Source organism: Scatophagus argus, chromosome 6 (assembly GCF_020382885.2).
Source record: "Scatophagus argus isolate fScaArg1 chromosome 6, fScaArg1.pri, whole genome shotgun sequence".
Taxonomy (NCBI): Eukaryota; Metazoa; Chordata; class Actinopteri; family Scatophagidae; genus Scatophagus; species Scatophagus argus.
In genome coordinates, this window is record NC_058498.1 from 3690299 (window position 1) to 3703237 (window position 12939).

Sequence of the window (12939 nt, forward strand, 5' to 3'; positions counted from 1 at the left end):
TGCTCTTATCTGTGTCAAATGTTGAGTTTGCAGTTTTGGAGGTTGCTTCGTGTGTCTCTGTGTGTGTGTGTGTGTGTGTGTGAGAAGGATACCATTAGCTGAACAAATCTGGCCTTTGTGCTAATGATAGGGGTGGCAGGCTGCCAAGCAGACAGATAATAACCACAGTAGTTGGTGAACGAATGATTTCAACTCGAGGCTGCTTCACCTCAGCAACGGTCCTCAGCCTGCAGGTCGGGGCTCCGCTAGCGGTCACAACGTGATCTCAGGAATGTGAAAAGCTATGCCTTTAAAGGGCTAATCTGTAGATGTCTTTGGAGGTCATCAGTTACTTGACACTCACAGAAATGTGTCACTGCTGGGTAGACCTGGTTTACATTTCAGGTGGGTTTAAGGTGAACCACAGGATTCATGTATTGGGCAAATCAGTTACTACAGTAAAACGTGGCATTTTTTGTTTTATTGTGAGGGAGTGACGACAGTGACAGTTTCATACATCATCTAAAACAATCACTCAGCAGTAGAGTCGACTTAACAGTCCACAGGCTTTTCATCTGTCACTAATGTTGCTTGTTTATGAGTCATTTTTCAAACCTTTATAAGCTTACCTAATTTCTCCTCTTAAACACATAAGATGGAAGATGCTGACACACTGAATTTGCACAAAACTAAACTTCCGCCAAACACAAAGAAATAATAAGAGACAGTGTTTTAATCGTCCCTCTTTCCTTTCACTACTTTAAAAATATCTAGCTGGCCAAGAGAACCGCATCCACGCTGCAGACTGAAGTTAGTGCGATGCCTTGTTTGGGTTGTAAACTCAACATTTTTTCTGTGTAAACAAATCACATTTGATTTTGTTTCTAGTATATTTATACTCTTGATGTCCTGTAAAAAAAAACAGTTTCAGGGGTCAGCAAGTCAGACATCAGTGTGTTTACATATCAGCTTCAGAACATTCACTAACATACTCGTGTCGCTTGGTACTGGACTTGTGCACGACTCTGTCACCAAGACAACAGTCAGATTTCACGGTATAATGCATGGGAAACAGGGCAAACAAAGCAGTCACTCACACACACACACACACACACGTTGTGAACCCAAACTTCTAGAAGTGATTAAACCCAGCAGGACTGCAGGCCTCTTCTCCAGATTTACTGACAGCTTTGCAAGTGTTCACATTTGTGTGTGTGTGTGTGTGTGTGTGTGTGTGCCCTAACACAGTATTGTCCTCCTCCAGACAACCCCCTCCCCACCAACAGACCCCCCCTTCCCCCCAGGCATAAGCATGTCTTTACATGACACTAATGCCATCCATCTCTGTGTTTCTGTCTACAACACAGGGAGAGAGACGGAGAGAGGGAAACCTGGAGCCAGAACCAACACCCTGATGGAACAGATAAGGAAAAGATAACGTTTGGTCAACAGTGTGTGTGCGTGTGTGTGTACCTCTCCTCCTCTCTCGCTCCTGGAGGAGGCGCAGGGAGGTGAGAAGGTGCAGACGGTGGAGGTGATTGTGGACTCCGAGCTCCAACAGGTCGTACTCTGAGAGGTGGAGCAGATCCTGGAGAACATAAAAATACAAACATCAAGTTATCATGCAGAGAACTTATCTGACAATTAGTTCAGATATAAACACCCCAGTGTGTGCGCTCCACAGTGGATGATTTATGGCTCTGGGAAGAAAGGGTATAACATTTGGCACAAAATGTGTGGCTCCAGTGCTGGTGGTAAAACTGTTTACTGAGACTGTGTGTGAGGTGTCTCAATATAACACTTATAGGACGCTAGCCAGCCAATCACAAACACAAAGTAATGCTGAACCTTTAAAGCCGGGCTCAGACTACAGGAGTTTCAAAATCCCAGCCGATTTTGAAATCGGGTTGCATCATGAGGAGAAATTTCATAGATGTTCTTCTCCTAATCTCAAACATGTACATCCTAAGTGATTTGAAAATAATGGCGCATCACTCACCAAAGAACATTAAGAGTATTGCACATGCCAGAGGGAGCAACACAACAGCTCATGTGATCTCCTGGGGAAGCAGACAAAATAAAGACTGATGTGGTGCAAGAACCTGCTGTAGTGATGGCTGGCAGTGAGAAAAACACAAAAGCAGAAGCCTAATGAGTCCGGTCCAGCTCGGAAAGTACTGACGTATTCAGTGAGACTTTAAGTCCTGAATATCAAACTTGCCTGAAATCATCGAGGGAAGCCCTCATGAGCGTGCAAGCAGAAAACTGGTGTCAAATGAGGTTGCTTCTCTTGCTAGAAGGATTGATTTGTTGATAAATCAATCCTAAACTCCTGTGGTTTGAGTCAGGCTTGAAGGGTTTTCCATGCAATAACAGAAACTGTGGGATAACATTAAGAACACAAACAGCTGACTAAGATTTAGATTAACTGACGGGGAAGAAACTGTGGTTGTGGCTTTGTGGAAGTAAAGGGAAGCACAATTTGTCCAGATGTCCAGAGACCACTGATGAGCACCTATCTTCCTGAAGTGTGCCGTCTCCTCCCCTCAGCTGCCGCCTGTCATTACTGCATTGTCTTAAACACACAGAAAAAACACACCCTGTCTCACTGTGGTATTAACACACACGACCCCCAGAACACAAGTCTTTGAACCACAACTCAACCTTGTACAGTAATGGAGCTACACACACACACACACACACACACTAATAACACACAGTGTGTCATCACAGGACGCTCCCAGCTCAAACCAAGGCCTTGTTGTTTTGGTTGCTCAACAATACGACCATTCTCTTCAGTTCATCACAAACACTGCTCTATTTAGACTACGCACACACATACAGTGGGCAAAACCACGAATATGCACTCACGCACACACACACACACACACACACACATATAAGACCAGTGCACAGTCAAATTACAGTCACTCTTACACACAAACTTCATGTTAGAAGTTATACACTCATTCACAACCACACACACATACCTGCATACCAAAGTAGCCAATTGAGTGCATGCACACAAGTCACTCACTCACACAAACACGCACACACACACACACACACACACACACAAAGTGGAAGAAAAGCAGAAAAGCAACTGTGTCAAAAATAAACTTTACAAAAAACAAAAGCAGACAAACACATAAAGTAAACAAGTCTGAAAAACATGAATGCACTGCACACGCAGACACACACACACACACACACACACACACACACACACACACAGAGTCAGTCATTGCAGTCAACGTGCCTAGACAGCAGTAATAACATGTTTGTAGGTTAAAGCAGAAGACACTACATTAGTTCTGCTGATGTTAACACGAGTAACACACACCCCATGACTGTGTGTGTGTGTGTGTGTGTGTGTGAGACACGACTGGCATATCACAAGCCTAATCTATCTCAGAATCTTTCTCCCCCTCCCTCTGTAGTTCTCGTCTCCCTCTGTGACCAACAGCAAGTTGACATGTTTTCTTTTAGTCTTTCTTTTGTGGATCATGCAGCGATGAACAACAATATGAGCTCTCATACCAGACTTCTGGAGAGTTGATATAGCAGCTGTCGATGTTGTTTTTTCCCTCGTGAATGTTGTCGCACCGATGAAGGTGCTTGTGAATGAACGGTTCGAGCAGCGTGGTACACAGAGCACAATGAAGACATCAACACTTCTGATGTGAAAGAAATGAGCGTGTGAATTCGAATCTGCAGCTAAACGCAGCTCTTTTCTTTCTTTTCTTTCTTCCTAGGCTCTCAGTAATTCATCTCACAGGTAATGTAAAAGTCAAATATCAACAAAAAACAAAGAGAAAGCCCTTTGGACACGTGCACATTGCTGCCAGTAGTGCTGATGAGCCTGACTGAGTTGGTTTTTGCTGGATGGCTAAAAGGCACTGAGCTGGATATTGTTGTCATAATATCCAGAAACAGGTTAGCAACACTGAGTCGAACACAGTATACATGGAGGACGGTTAAGAAGAGGTTAGAAGATGATGCTTTTTATTAGCTCTTCACATTATGCCTTCACTAATTACACCAGTGCATTCTGGGTGAACATTAGCAGCAGGTAATGTAGTGGAATAATTCATGTCTTATTGGCTAATAAATCTCATCTCCTCGCCAATGGCTGTGTAACATTCAGACTGACGTTGGTTAATGGCAGGAAGACAGAACAGCCCCCACATCACTGTCCATTCAGTCCAATAAGCCCATGATGATGTTTTATTAGGCTGCTGAGGGAAACGCTCTTAGTAACAACAGTTGGCTCTACTGGAATAGAAACAGCTTCTAGTTTTAGCAAACATTTACCGAAATTACCTTTTCAACAGACATGTTGAACGGCCGGTTCACCAGCGCCGCATCCTGCCTCATTACCTTTTGCTAACTGCTAAGTGCGAGCTGAGATTTTTAAAACCTGGAAAAGAACACATGCGGATTTGCCCTTTAACAACTAGCTGGGGGCTGTCCTCATCAGGCGAAGCACTGGTCCACACACAGCATTGGCTTCTTGTAGCCATGACAATGATCTTTCCCTTACGACTTCAGCAAACCAAAACCACAGAGGATTAGAAAACCCTCATATGGACCTTTCAGTGATACACAACCAGTTCTGTAATTTACTTAGATTCTGGATTTGTTCCTGTAACCTTGTACAGCAGAAATGTTTAGTGCACCGCTGCCTCAACAGCTTCCTCAGAAAGAGACAGGCCTGTTTCAGCCACGATTTACTGAATAATAGAATAAATCAATACTTATGTAAATGTCTCTCTAGATTTTGTGAGGTTAGGCGGTTTATGCGTGCACGTGTTCGCATTACCTCCACGCCATCATATTCCTGCTCCAAAGCTACGCAGTACTGCGGCAGTCCCAGCTGGCTCAGCCACCTGGAGATAGACTGGTGCTTCATGGTGACACATAAACACACGTCCACGGACACAACCTGGCGCTCACACACGTTCTCGCGTCTTTCAGATGGAACCTGAAATACAGAAATTCAGTTCAGAAGATCAATTCATTTGCGACAACAAGTGAAACAAGTAAACAAACAAGCAAGCAAAATTCAATTTAATCGTGAAGCATTAATACTTTAATCTCACACAATGGTAGATTCAATGCTGTTTGCGGCTGCTCAGGGAGCAGCGGTGGCTCTTCAGTCTGACGGTTTATTATTAGGTGGCTTTTTGAAAAGTTCAACACGGCATGAAAGATGCATGTTCACGTGGTTTTAGGGGGGTCTGGGAGAAGGAACTGCAAACTATAATTATAGACAAGATGTGGGAGGTTTAGCTGAAAATATCCAAGCCATCATTCACTCAGTGCAAGACATAGTTTGACATTTTCAGACTTTTCACTGGAGTGAAAAGCCTAATAAAACAAGTGCAGCCTAATCTTTGACTCAATGAACAGACGAGAAAAAGAGAAACCTGTGCAGCATTTGACTGCTTATTCAGAATCTGAATGTTACAAGTTATAATGTTACAACCAAGTGATTTCAGTGTAAACCCAAGCAAGAATAAAAATAGCTGAATAACCGACTGATGCCAGTCAGAAAGTTATGCTGTGAGTGTGTGTCCATGAACTTCAACTTCAACACAACAGACACTTCAGTGCTGCAAACACCCCTGGGTGCTGATGTCTCAGGCTCGACGGGAGGCTGAGAATGAGAAATCACACGGCGTGTCTGTATCTGCCGCCAGTCACCACATGGAGCCTAACATTAAACAGAGCGTTCAGCACACACTGGAAGTGCATGCTGGGAATACGAGCTGATTTCACCCAAAAGCCCCTGCTGATAACTACCACAAATCATTTCTACCAAGAAGCACCGGGCTGTCACCACAGCAACATACACGCACACACACACACACACACACACACACACACACACAAGTGCAAGGTGATAACATAACAAATGACAGTGCTACATGTCAAGATAAATCTTGGTAAAGTATAAACAGAGCCGGTGGAAAAAATCTGTACTGTCTCTCTCCTGTTGGTGTCATAGTGTTTTATCTAATAACACATAGTGTATTAATATATTTCTAATAACACAAAATTACATAATACAAGGATTATTGTATATTAAAGGGTTAGCTGCTACAGTTAAAACTATATGAAGAAATTTCTGAGAATACAAAAACATACTCGTCTCGTGTGCCAGCTTGTTATATCGCTGACCCATATTTTAAGAATAACTTCAGAATTTAGAAAATTTACATTATAGATTTTTAATATCCCCCTGAAAGAAATGTGAATAATTTTGTTCTGGATCGATGAGAAACAAATTTCTGTTGATGAAAATGAAAATGACTCCCTGTGCTGTATGTGAGCACCTGTGTGCTGTCAGGAAGCATCTTTGTTTGTGTGTTGTCTTGTACATCATATTATGCATGTGGCAGAGCACACGCATACATGGGAATGTGCTGTCATTACGTGTGTGTGTGTGTGAGTGTGTGTGTGTGTGTGTGTGTGTGGTGACAGGTCATTGGTAAAAGACTGAACAACACAAACCTTGTCAGGAAAAGAGACGGTGGATGAGCGCGTGCAGTGAACCCCCCACCACCCAACCAATCACATTAAGTGATGTCACAGAGAGGCACATGATGTCACCGACTGTCACCAGAGGTTGTTAGGACCACGGCCGACCCCACACGCACACACACACACACACACACACAGAGCCCCCCACCTTTTTCAATCATTTCAATGTAATCTGTGAGTGTGTCATCATGTAGATTACAGGAGTGGCTCATGCAGTAGATGGACTCCTGTCAGAGTCCGACGCCATTTCCACTGTAACCTAATGGAGAGACGGAGGTCGTTCAGGAGATCGGACGACCTCTCTGTCCCACCAGCGGCGAGCTCATACACACTACAGATCCAATAGCAGGCATCTGAGGGAGTCGTTACTCTCTTGCTGTAGGATTCCCGTGTTAGTCGGTTAAACAAATCAACAAATCCAATTTACTGATGGTCCACCGTGGGCGATCAACACTGATATTATAAGCCTTTCAAAACGGCAATAATCTACAGTAGAGCTGAAAAAATGATCAAATTTAACAACCAGATTGTTAGAAGTCAATGACAAATCTATTTTTCTGTGTCATTAATGCATCACTACAGGACATTCAGAACTTTTCAGTTTTCCCTGAAAAACACTCACAGTTAAACAGCAACATGGGTGAAACGCATTTTCTTTGCTTGTTTCGCTCCTTCACTGAAAACAAAGCGACAGATTGTATCTTAATATAATCAATGAAGTTACTAATAACCAGACAAAAACATTTGTTTTGGGCTAATCCCAGAAACTGAGGCTTTTGACTGACAGTAGCTTGAATCTGTGTTGTGAACTGCTCTACACAGCCTGACTTCTACCTTAAATGTTTTAAATGTACTTCTCAGAAACACACTATGTTCTATTTACGGGCTTCAGAGCAAGAATGCACATGTGTCGAACCCAATACCGCATTAACGCTGTGTTCGTGTGTGTCCTGCAGCTGTGTCTTGTGTGTGCGTCGCCTCACAGTAAAAACAGTGTTACTGGTGCTTACTGTGTCAAACACACACATGTGCACACTTACAGGCTTCAGATGCATGCATGCAGAGTCATCACTGGCTCTTTCCTTATTTGATGCCAAGTACACATTATAATATATAATATACACACTAATATATCCCTATGGACTTACATGAGGAATACAATCATTTTAGAAATGAGTGATACATAATGACTGCTTCTGGACCACAGACTACAAACATAAATGATCACATTTTAACAATTATGAGTCACACTTCTGAATACACTTTGGTCGCACCGTATGTGCGCCTCCAGTGCCACACTGCTGTTTATTAGGTAGACTGAGCTCAAAAAGATCCAATCTCGGAGCCAACCTAAGAGGTTAAAACCTAACAAGTGTTTTCTGAAGCAGCATTCCTGAACCTGAACAAAACTTCAGAGCTTCAGCGTGGACACATCAGCCCTCTCTACCTATTTTGTCTCTCGATAAAAAATTCACACACCTTTAATTGCAATTTATTTATTTATTAGCCACGTCTAACTGCCGTGCGGAGCCACCACTCCGCCTAGTTTCACTGTCACTAATTTAAAAGAGATATCACAGAGGGGAAAAGGTCGAAGTAGCACTGTCCTCCATATGATAACCATTAAAAAGTGCCATAAAGTCTAAAGGGTTAACCGAGATGCTGGAGCAGCAAGACGACACCAGTGAGTCCCACGACAGCCACACCCCACACCCCTCTGTGCACAGATATCAGGACCTCTTGCTGCATCTTTCAGCCAGATGATCCATGTAACAACTGAGCAGCACAGACTATTGAACAGCTGTATGTCATTTTAAAGTGTTGAGGCCGTTGCCTGATTGTGTGCGGTTTATCTCATAAAATTCCCAAAGGGCTCCACATGGCTGGTTGAAAACTCCTGAAAGATCATAGAACCATTCCAGACAGACAAATGAACAGTGGCATTTAATTTGAAGACTCCATGGAAGAAAGGCTTTTTCTCTTCTTTTCCTCCCCGCTAGGAAAGAAGGGAAGCTATGCATTTGTTGCATGTCCTTTGGGGAGCTCAGATTTCTTTTTCTGGATTAGAAACAAACGCTGTTAGTCCTCATAAGACAGGGACAACTCAGTAGGGATGCCTCCAAATGGCTAAAGAGAAAGCTTTCATCCTGTGCAACTTCTGGGGATCTCGTTTTTACAGCAGCAGCATTTTTCCTCTTTGTTTACAATGGAAGGACGTGCTTGTACACAGTCCTAATAGTGCTGACAGGACAAGAGAGTAAGGAAAAGGTCAGCACTGATGAGCAGAGAAGAAATGAACCCTGAGGAAAAGCATTCCCAGTGGAACCAGTGGACAAGTTCACTAGCAGAAAACTGAATCCTTCCGAGCTTCATCTCCTCTCCCTGTTGGCTTGACCTCAGCTTTTTCCCATGACCACATTTCGCTGGAATGCCGTCACAGTGTCCATTGAATTATAGAATATAAATTGACCTATCCCATCATCCCATTTACTGGATGATCCAAACAGCCCTGGCTATTTGACAGACACTCATACCAAAGCAACTGCAGCAAACTCAAAGGCCAGTGCAGCCATGGCAGCATTAGACGACAATTTTCCATTTCCTCAGTCACTCTCTAATGCCTCTATTGGCTGCCTTCTGTGGTCCAAGGGCATCCATTTTGCCAATCACATTAGACTGACACAATCCAACCAATTGAATTAAGCTGCAAAAATAACATCAAATATCACCACCAAGCCAATTCCAGCTCCTGTTACTGAGCCAGGCAGCACGAAGACTGTTACAAATGAAGGACGCTTCGCAGGGAAGCTGAGACGCCGTTTCTGAGGGAGCTCAATCAGTACCTTCCATATATACATAAATTAACAAGTAAAAGTGCAGTAAAAGTACTGTAACGATTCCACCACAAATGGCACAATGTAGTCACTGGGGTCGGACAATATCTTTTGAGTTCAACATCATGATTTTAACATTTTTCTGATACTGATACGTTTGCGTTTTATGGCATTAATACGTTTACTTAAATTTAACATTTTTAAAAAACATAAAAGAGTATGACCATCACCCTGACATGACCAAAAGCTGATAAAACATTGTTATGACTGCATCATCGCCCAGCTGTTGTGAGTAAATCTTAATGGACACGCAGCCTCTCCTGATAGTTCAAACTGCATCCATATGTGCAAACAAGCAGATCTCAACTCAGACCATCAACCACCAGCTGGTCCAACTTTTTGGAAATCAGAATTACCGCCTCGCAGTTGTGTGCCTCCATGCATCAGTCGAGGTGCAGTTTACAGCCACGTCTGTTCTCACTAATATAGTTTCTGATAGAGAGATTCTTCATCATTAAACAAATTTCATCGAGGTGTTCCTGAGGATGGGACAGGCGCATGGACAGACGTAAGGATGACAGACGGCGACGGCAGTCGTGGTGCAGAGGCATGTGAAAATGCTCGGCACACGACTCAGCAAAGCTCAGACTCTTTGTTTTTTGTGTGTAACCCCTTTGACTTGTGGTTTGCAGTGTTTTCCAGCCACAAATGTTTGCACAGTATCAAAAGCAGACTAATATCAGACCTCTGACATCCAACACGTCCTACTGTTGTTCTCTGCTGGGTGAAATGAGCTGAACTATTTATGAGGTGTGAATATAAACAGCTCGACAGAGGCGGAATATCGTTTTCTCCCTGTGGTTGTGCGCTTGCCTTAAGAACATGTCTGAGGATGCCTGAAAGTGTTTACCTGTAGGTTACAGTAATGACAGAAGCAGCTGGAATATGACAGAGCAGCGGATCTCAGTGAGGCTCAGGTTCGACTGAATAACTACTGTTTTTTACAACGAGGAGGCAGCTACATGAGGACTGGTTTAAACGCCTCCCCTTTGCTTGTCTTCCTTTCTTCTAACCCTCCCAACTCGTCTTCTTCTTCTTCTTCTTCTCATCTTGCTTCTTCACATGTTCTTTATTTGTGTCCTTTCCAACACTCCCATTGGTTTTTTAAATTTCAGCTTTCAAACTTCTCTTTTTTCCTGTGACTCCTCTTCACCTTTCAGTGCCTGACTCCTCTCTTTGCTTCAGGTGTGGGTGTTTTTCCAGTAGCTTCTCCTCATCATTTGCTTTATGTTTCTTTTCTGACTCCAGTAATGAAGAGTTAATGCCATTTCACAGCTGCCTGCATTTGGTGCACGTGTGACTGTGAATGTGCAAGTGAAAACTTCATCAACTCTGTCTCAGGAACACACACACACACACACACAGGTGCATATCAAGCATGGCTGGGCTTGCAGCTAAGTAGCCAGCAAACATCTTATTTGCGTGAAATGCTAGATGACTTTCACTGTCTGTGTGCTCCAGGGACGTTTATATCACAGGGGACCACAGTGTCAGCAGTTTTCATCTGGTTTGGATTTTTACCTCCAGGGGGTTGCATTTTCTCTCTGGTTCCAAACTGATGTGAGTGTTCTCTCAGGGACAAATTTTCCCCGGTTTATTGGGTATTTAAATACAAGTGTCTGTATTTCTTTTACCAGCCCGGAGGGAAACAGGAAAATACTTTGGCAGTGTAATTTAACCCCATAAAACTATATGTTTTCCAGTTTTTCCAAGTTCATCTCCTGTTCTTTTTCCTCCAAGGAATTTTCTCTCAAGTTTGTTAAATCACTAACACGTAGGCATTTTTGTGAATCAATAACATAAACTTATTTCACCCTGAAATCTGGTTTGGTGGGTTTCATCCACATTCCTGCTTGGATCTGTCAGATCAGCAGCTGTGGGGCAACATTTGCTGCACTGAAAACATAACATGATGGCTTTGCACTGAATATTTTGCAACCAGTCATCACTTGTATGGAATTTTAGTTGCCTTAAAAACTGGGACAATCTTATAGTGAAAAACTCTACCGTTGACTTGCACCTGGTGTGCATTGCTGTTTCAAGCATTTTCTGCAATTTAAACAAATGTTTTAGCACGGTTTGCTTATTTCTTCTGCTCCTGTTGTAAAATAAAGTCTCTGCTTTCAGGAACATTCATGATGATAGGCTGCGTAATTCCACCAGAGGCGAGAGAGGGAGAGAGAGAGATTTCATGAAAAAGAAAATCTCTGCTTGAAAATAACTCACTTTTTATGAAATGTTACTTGTGTTTGAGGTTAAATGACTGTGTCCTGGTGATAGAGCTAAGAGATGAGGAGACGGGAGACAGAGAAGGGAGGCATAATTCGCATGACTCAGCTCTGAGGTAAAGGCATTCCTCCGGAGAGCCGCTGGCTTCTGCACGTACTGTAGACCCGCAAACAGCTTCGCAGCATCTGTTTTTCTACAGAGGCTACAGTATGAAGAAGGTCCTCAGGTATCTCAGTCCATGTAGGTCACACAGCAGCCAACACTGTCTTCGGTTCAGAGGATTCGCTCCACAGCATAACTCGGTTTCATTCAACTCCGTGCGGAATCATAACTGGCAAGCTGAGTCATATTAAAGTGCGTTTATCTTAAGTAAACTGATTTGGGGATCTATGAAAACTTGCACAAAAGGAGAATTTCAAAAAGTCAGTGCAAAACTGGTTTACTTCTGTTCTCCATTATCCTATAGCATTTTATTTTTAATAATATTTGCCTAATTTGAACAGGGCACCAATTTATGTTAAGTTACAAGTACAAGTGCATGCATGTCTTCCGTGAAGCCCCAGCAAACACGCATCCTACAAGGTGCAGGCGGGCACATCTTATATATTTTGCAGTCTTGCTGCATGTCTTTTCCAAAAAATTGTAAGGTGTCAGTCATTTAAATAAGTCTTACCTTATGAGGGTTGCGGACCAGCGCAGGCAGTGTTCACACTTGCTGAGGAGGATATGTTGCAGAGCCGATGGAGGAGCTCCGATTATCGCAGCCTCGCTTTGGCACGTTGTACTGCTTACGGCAAAGTTTCAGTCAGGAGGGGCGGCATCAACGTGCTGTCGACACCTCAGCTGAGGTCTGCAAAGAGAAACAACCTTGAAGAGAGACAGACAGACAGGGAGACAGACAGACGGGGAGACAGACGGGGAGACACAGACAGGGAGATGCTGCCGACGCACGGAGATCAAACAGAGTGGGACTAAACACCAAACCAAAATCCATCTTTTAAGATTTATTTTGCACCACGTTGGAGATTAATAAAGTCATACTTAAATTCTCCACGACCCCTGTAGGATCTGTGGAAAATATCTAACGTTAACGGTACACCAACGTTATCATCTTCAGGTATACGTTTTCACCCTTTTGGGAGGCTTACAGAGAAATCTGACCCCAGACACCTGTGGCCCACCTCAGCTACACCGCCATGACGCGCCACCTCATTAGTGTTGTGAGTACAGTACATTGTGACTGTGACATTACCACCCCCATCCCCCAACTACTGAACTTTAATTGTCTATG

The 12939-nt window shown here is 43.2% G+C and overlaps 1 protein-coding gene across 1 annotated transcript in view; it reads right to left on the reverse strand.

Moving 5' to 3' along the window:
- The window catches only part of bcar3 (BCAR3 adaptor protein, NSP family member), a 58626-nt gene extending 46150 nt beyond the window's left edge, over nt 1-12476 (reverse strand). The window contains exons 1-3 of the mRNA XM_046392651.1: nt 12322-12476; nt 4802-4963; nt 1453-1567 (exon numbers count right to left, since the gene is read on the reverse strand). Coding sequence (XP_046248607.1) covers nt 1453-1567; nt 4802-4891 — 205 coding nt within the window. The 5' untranslated portion in view covers nt 4892-4963; nt 12322-12476. The remainder of the gene's footprint in view (nt 1-1452; nt 1568-4801; nt 4964-12321) is intronic.
- Nucleotides 12477-12939: the final 463 nt, after the last annotated feature.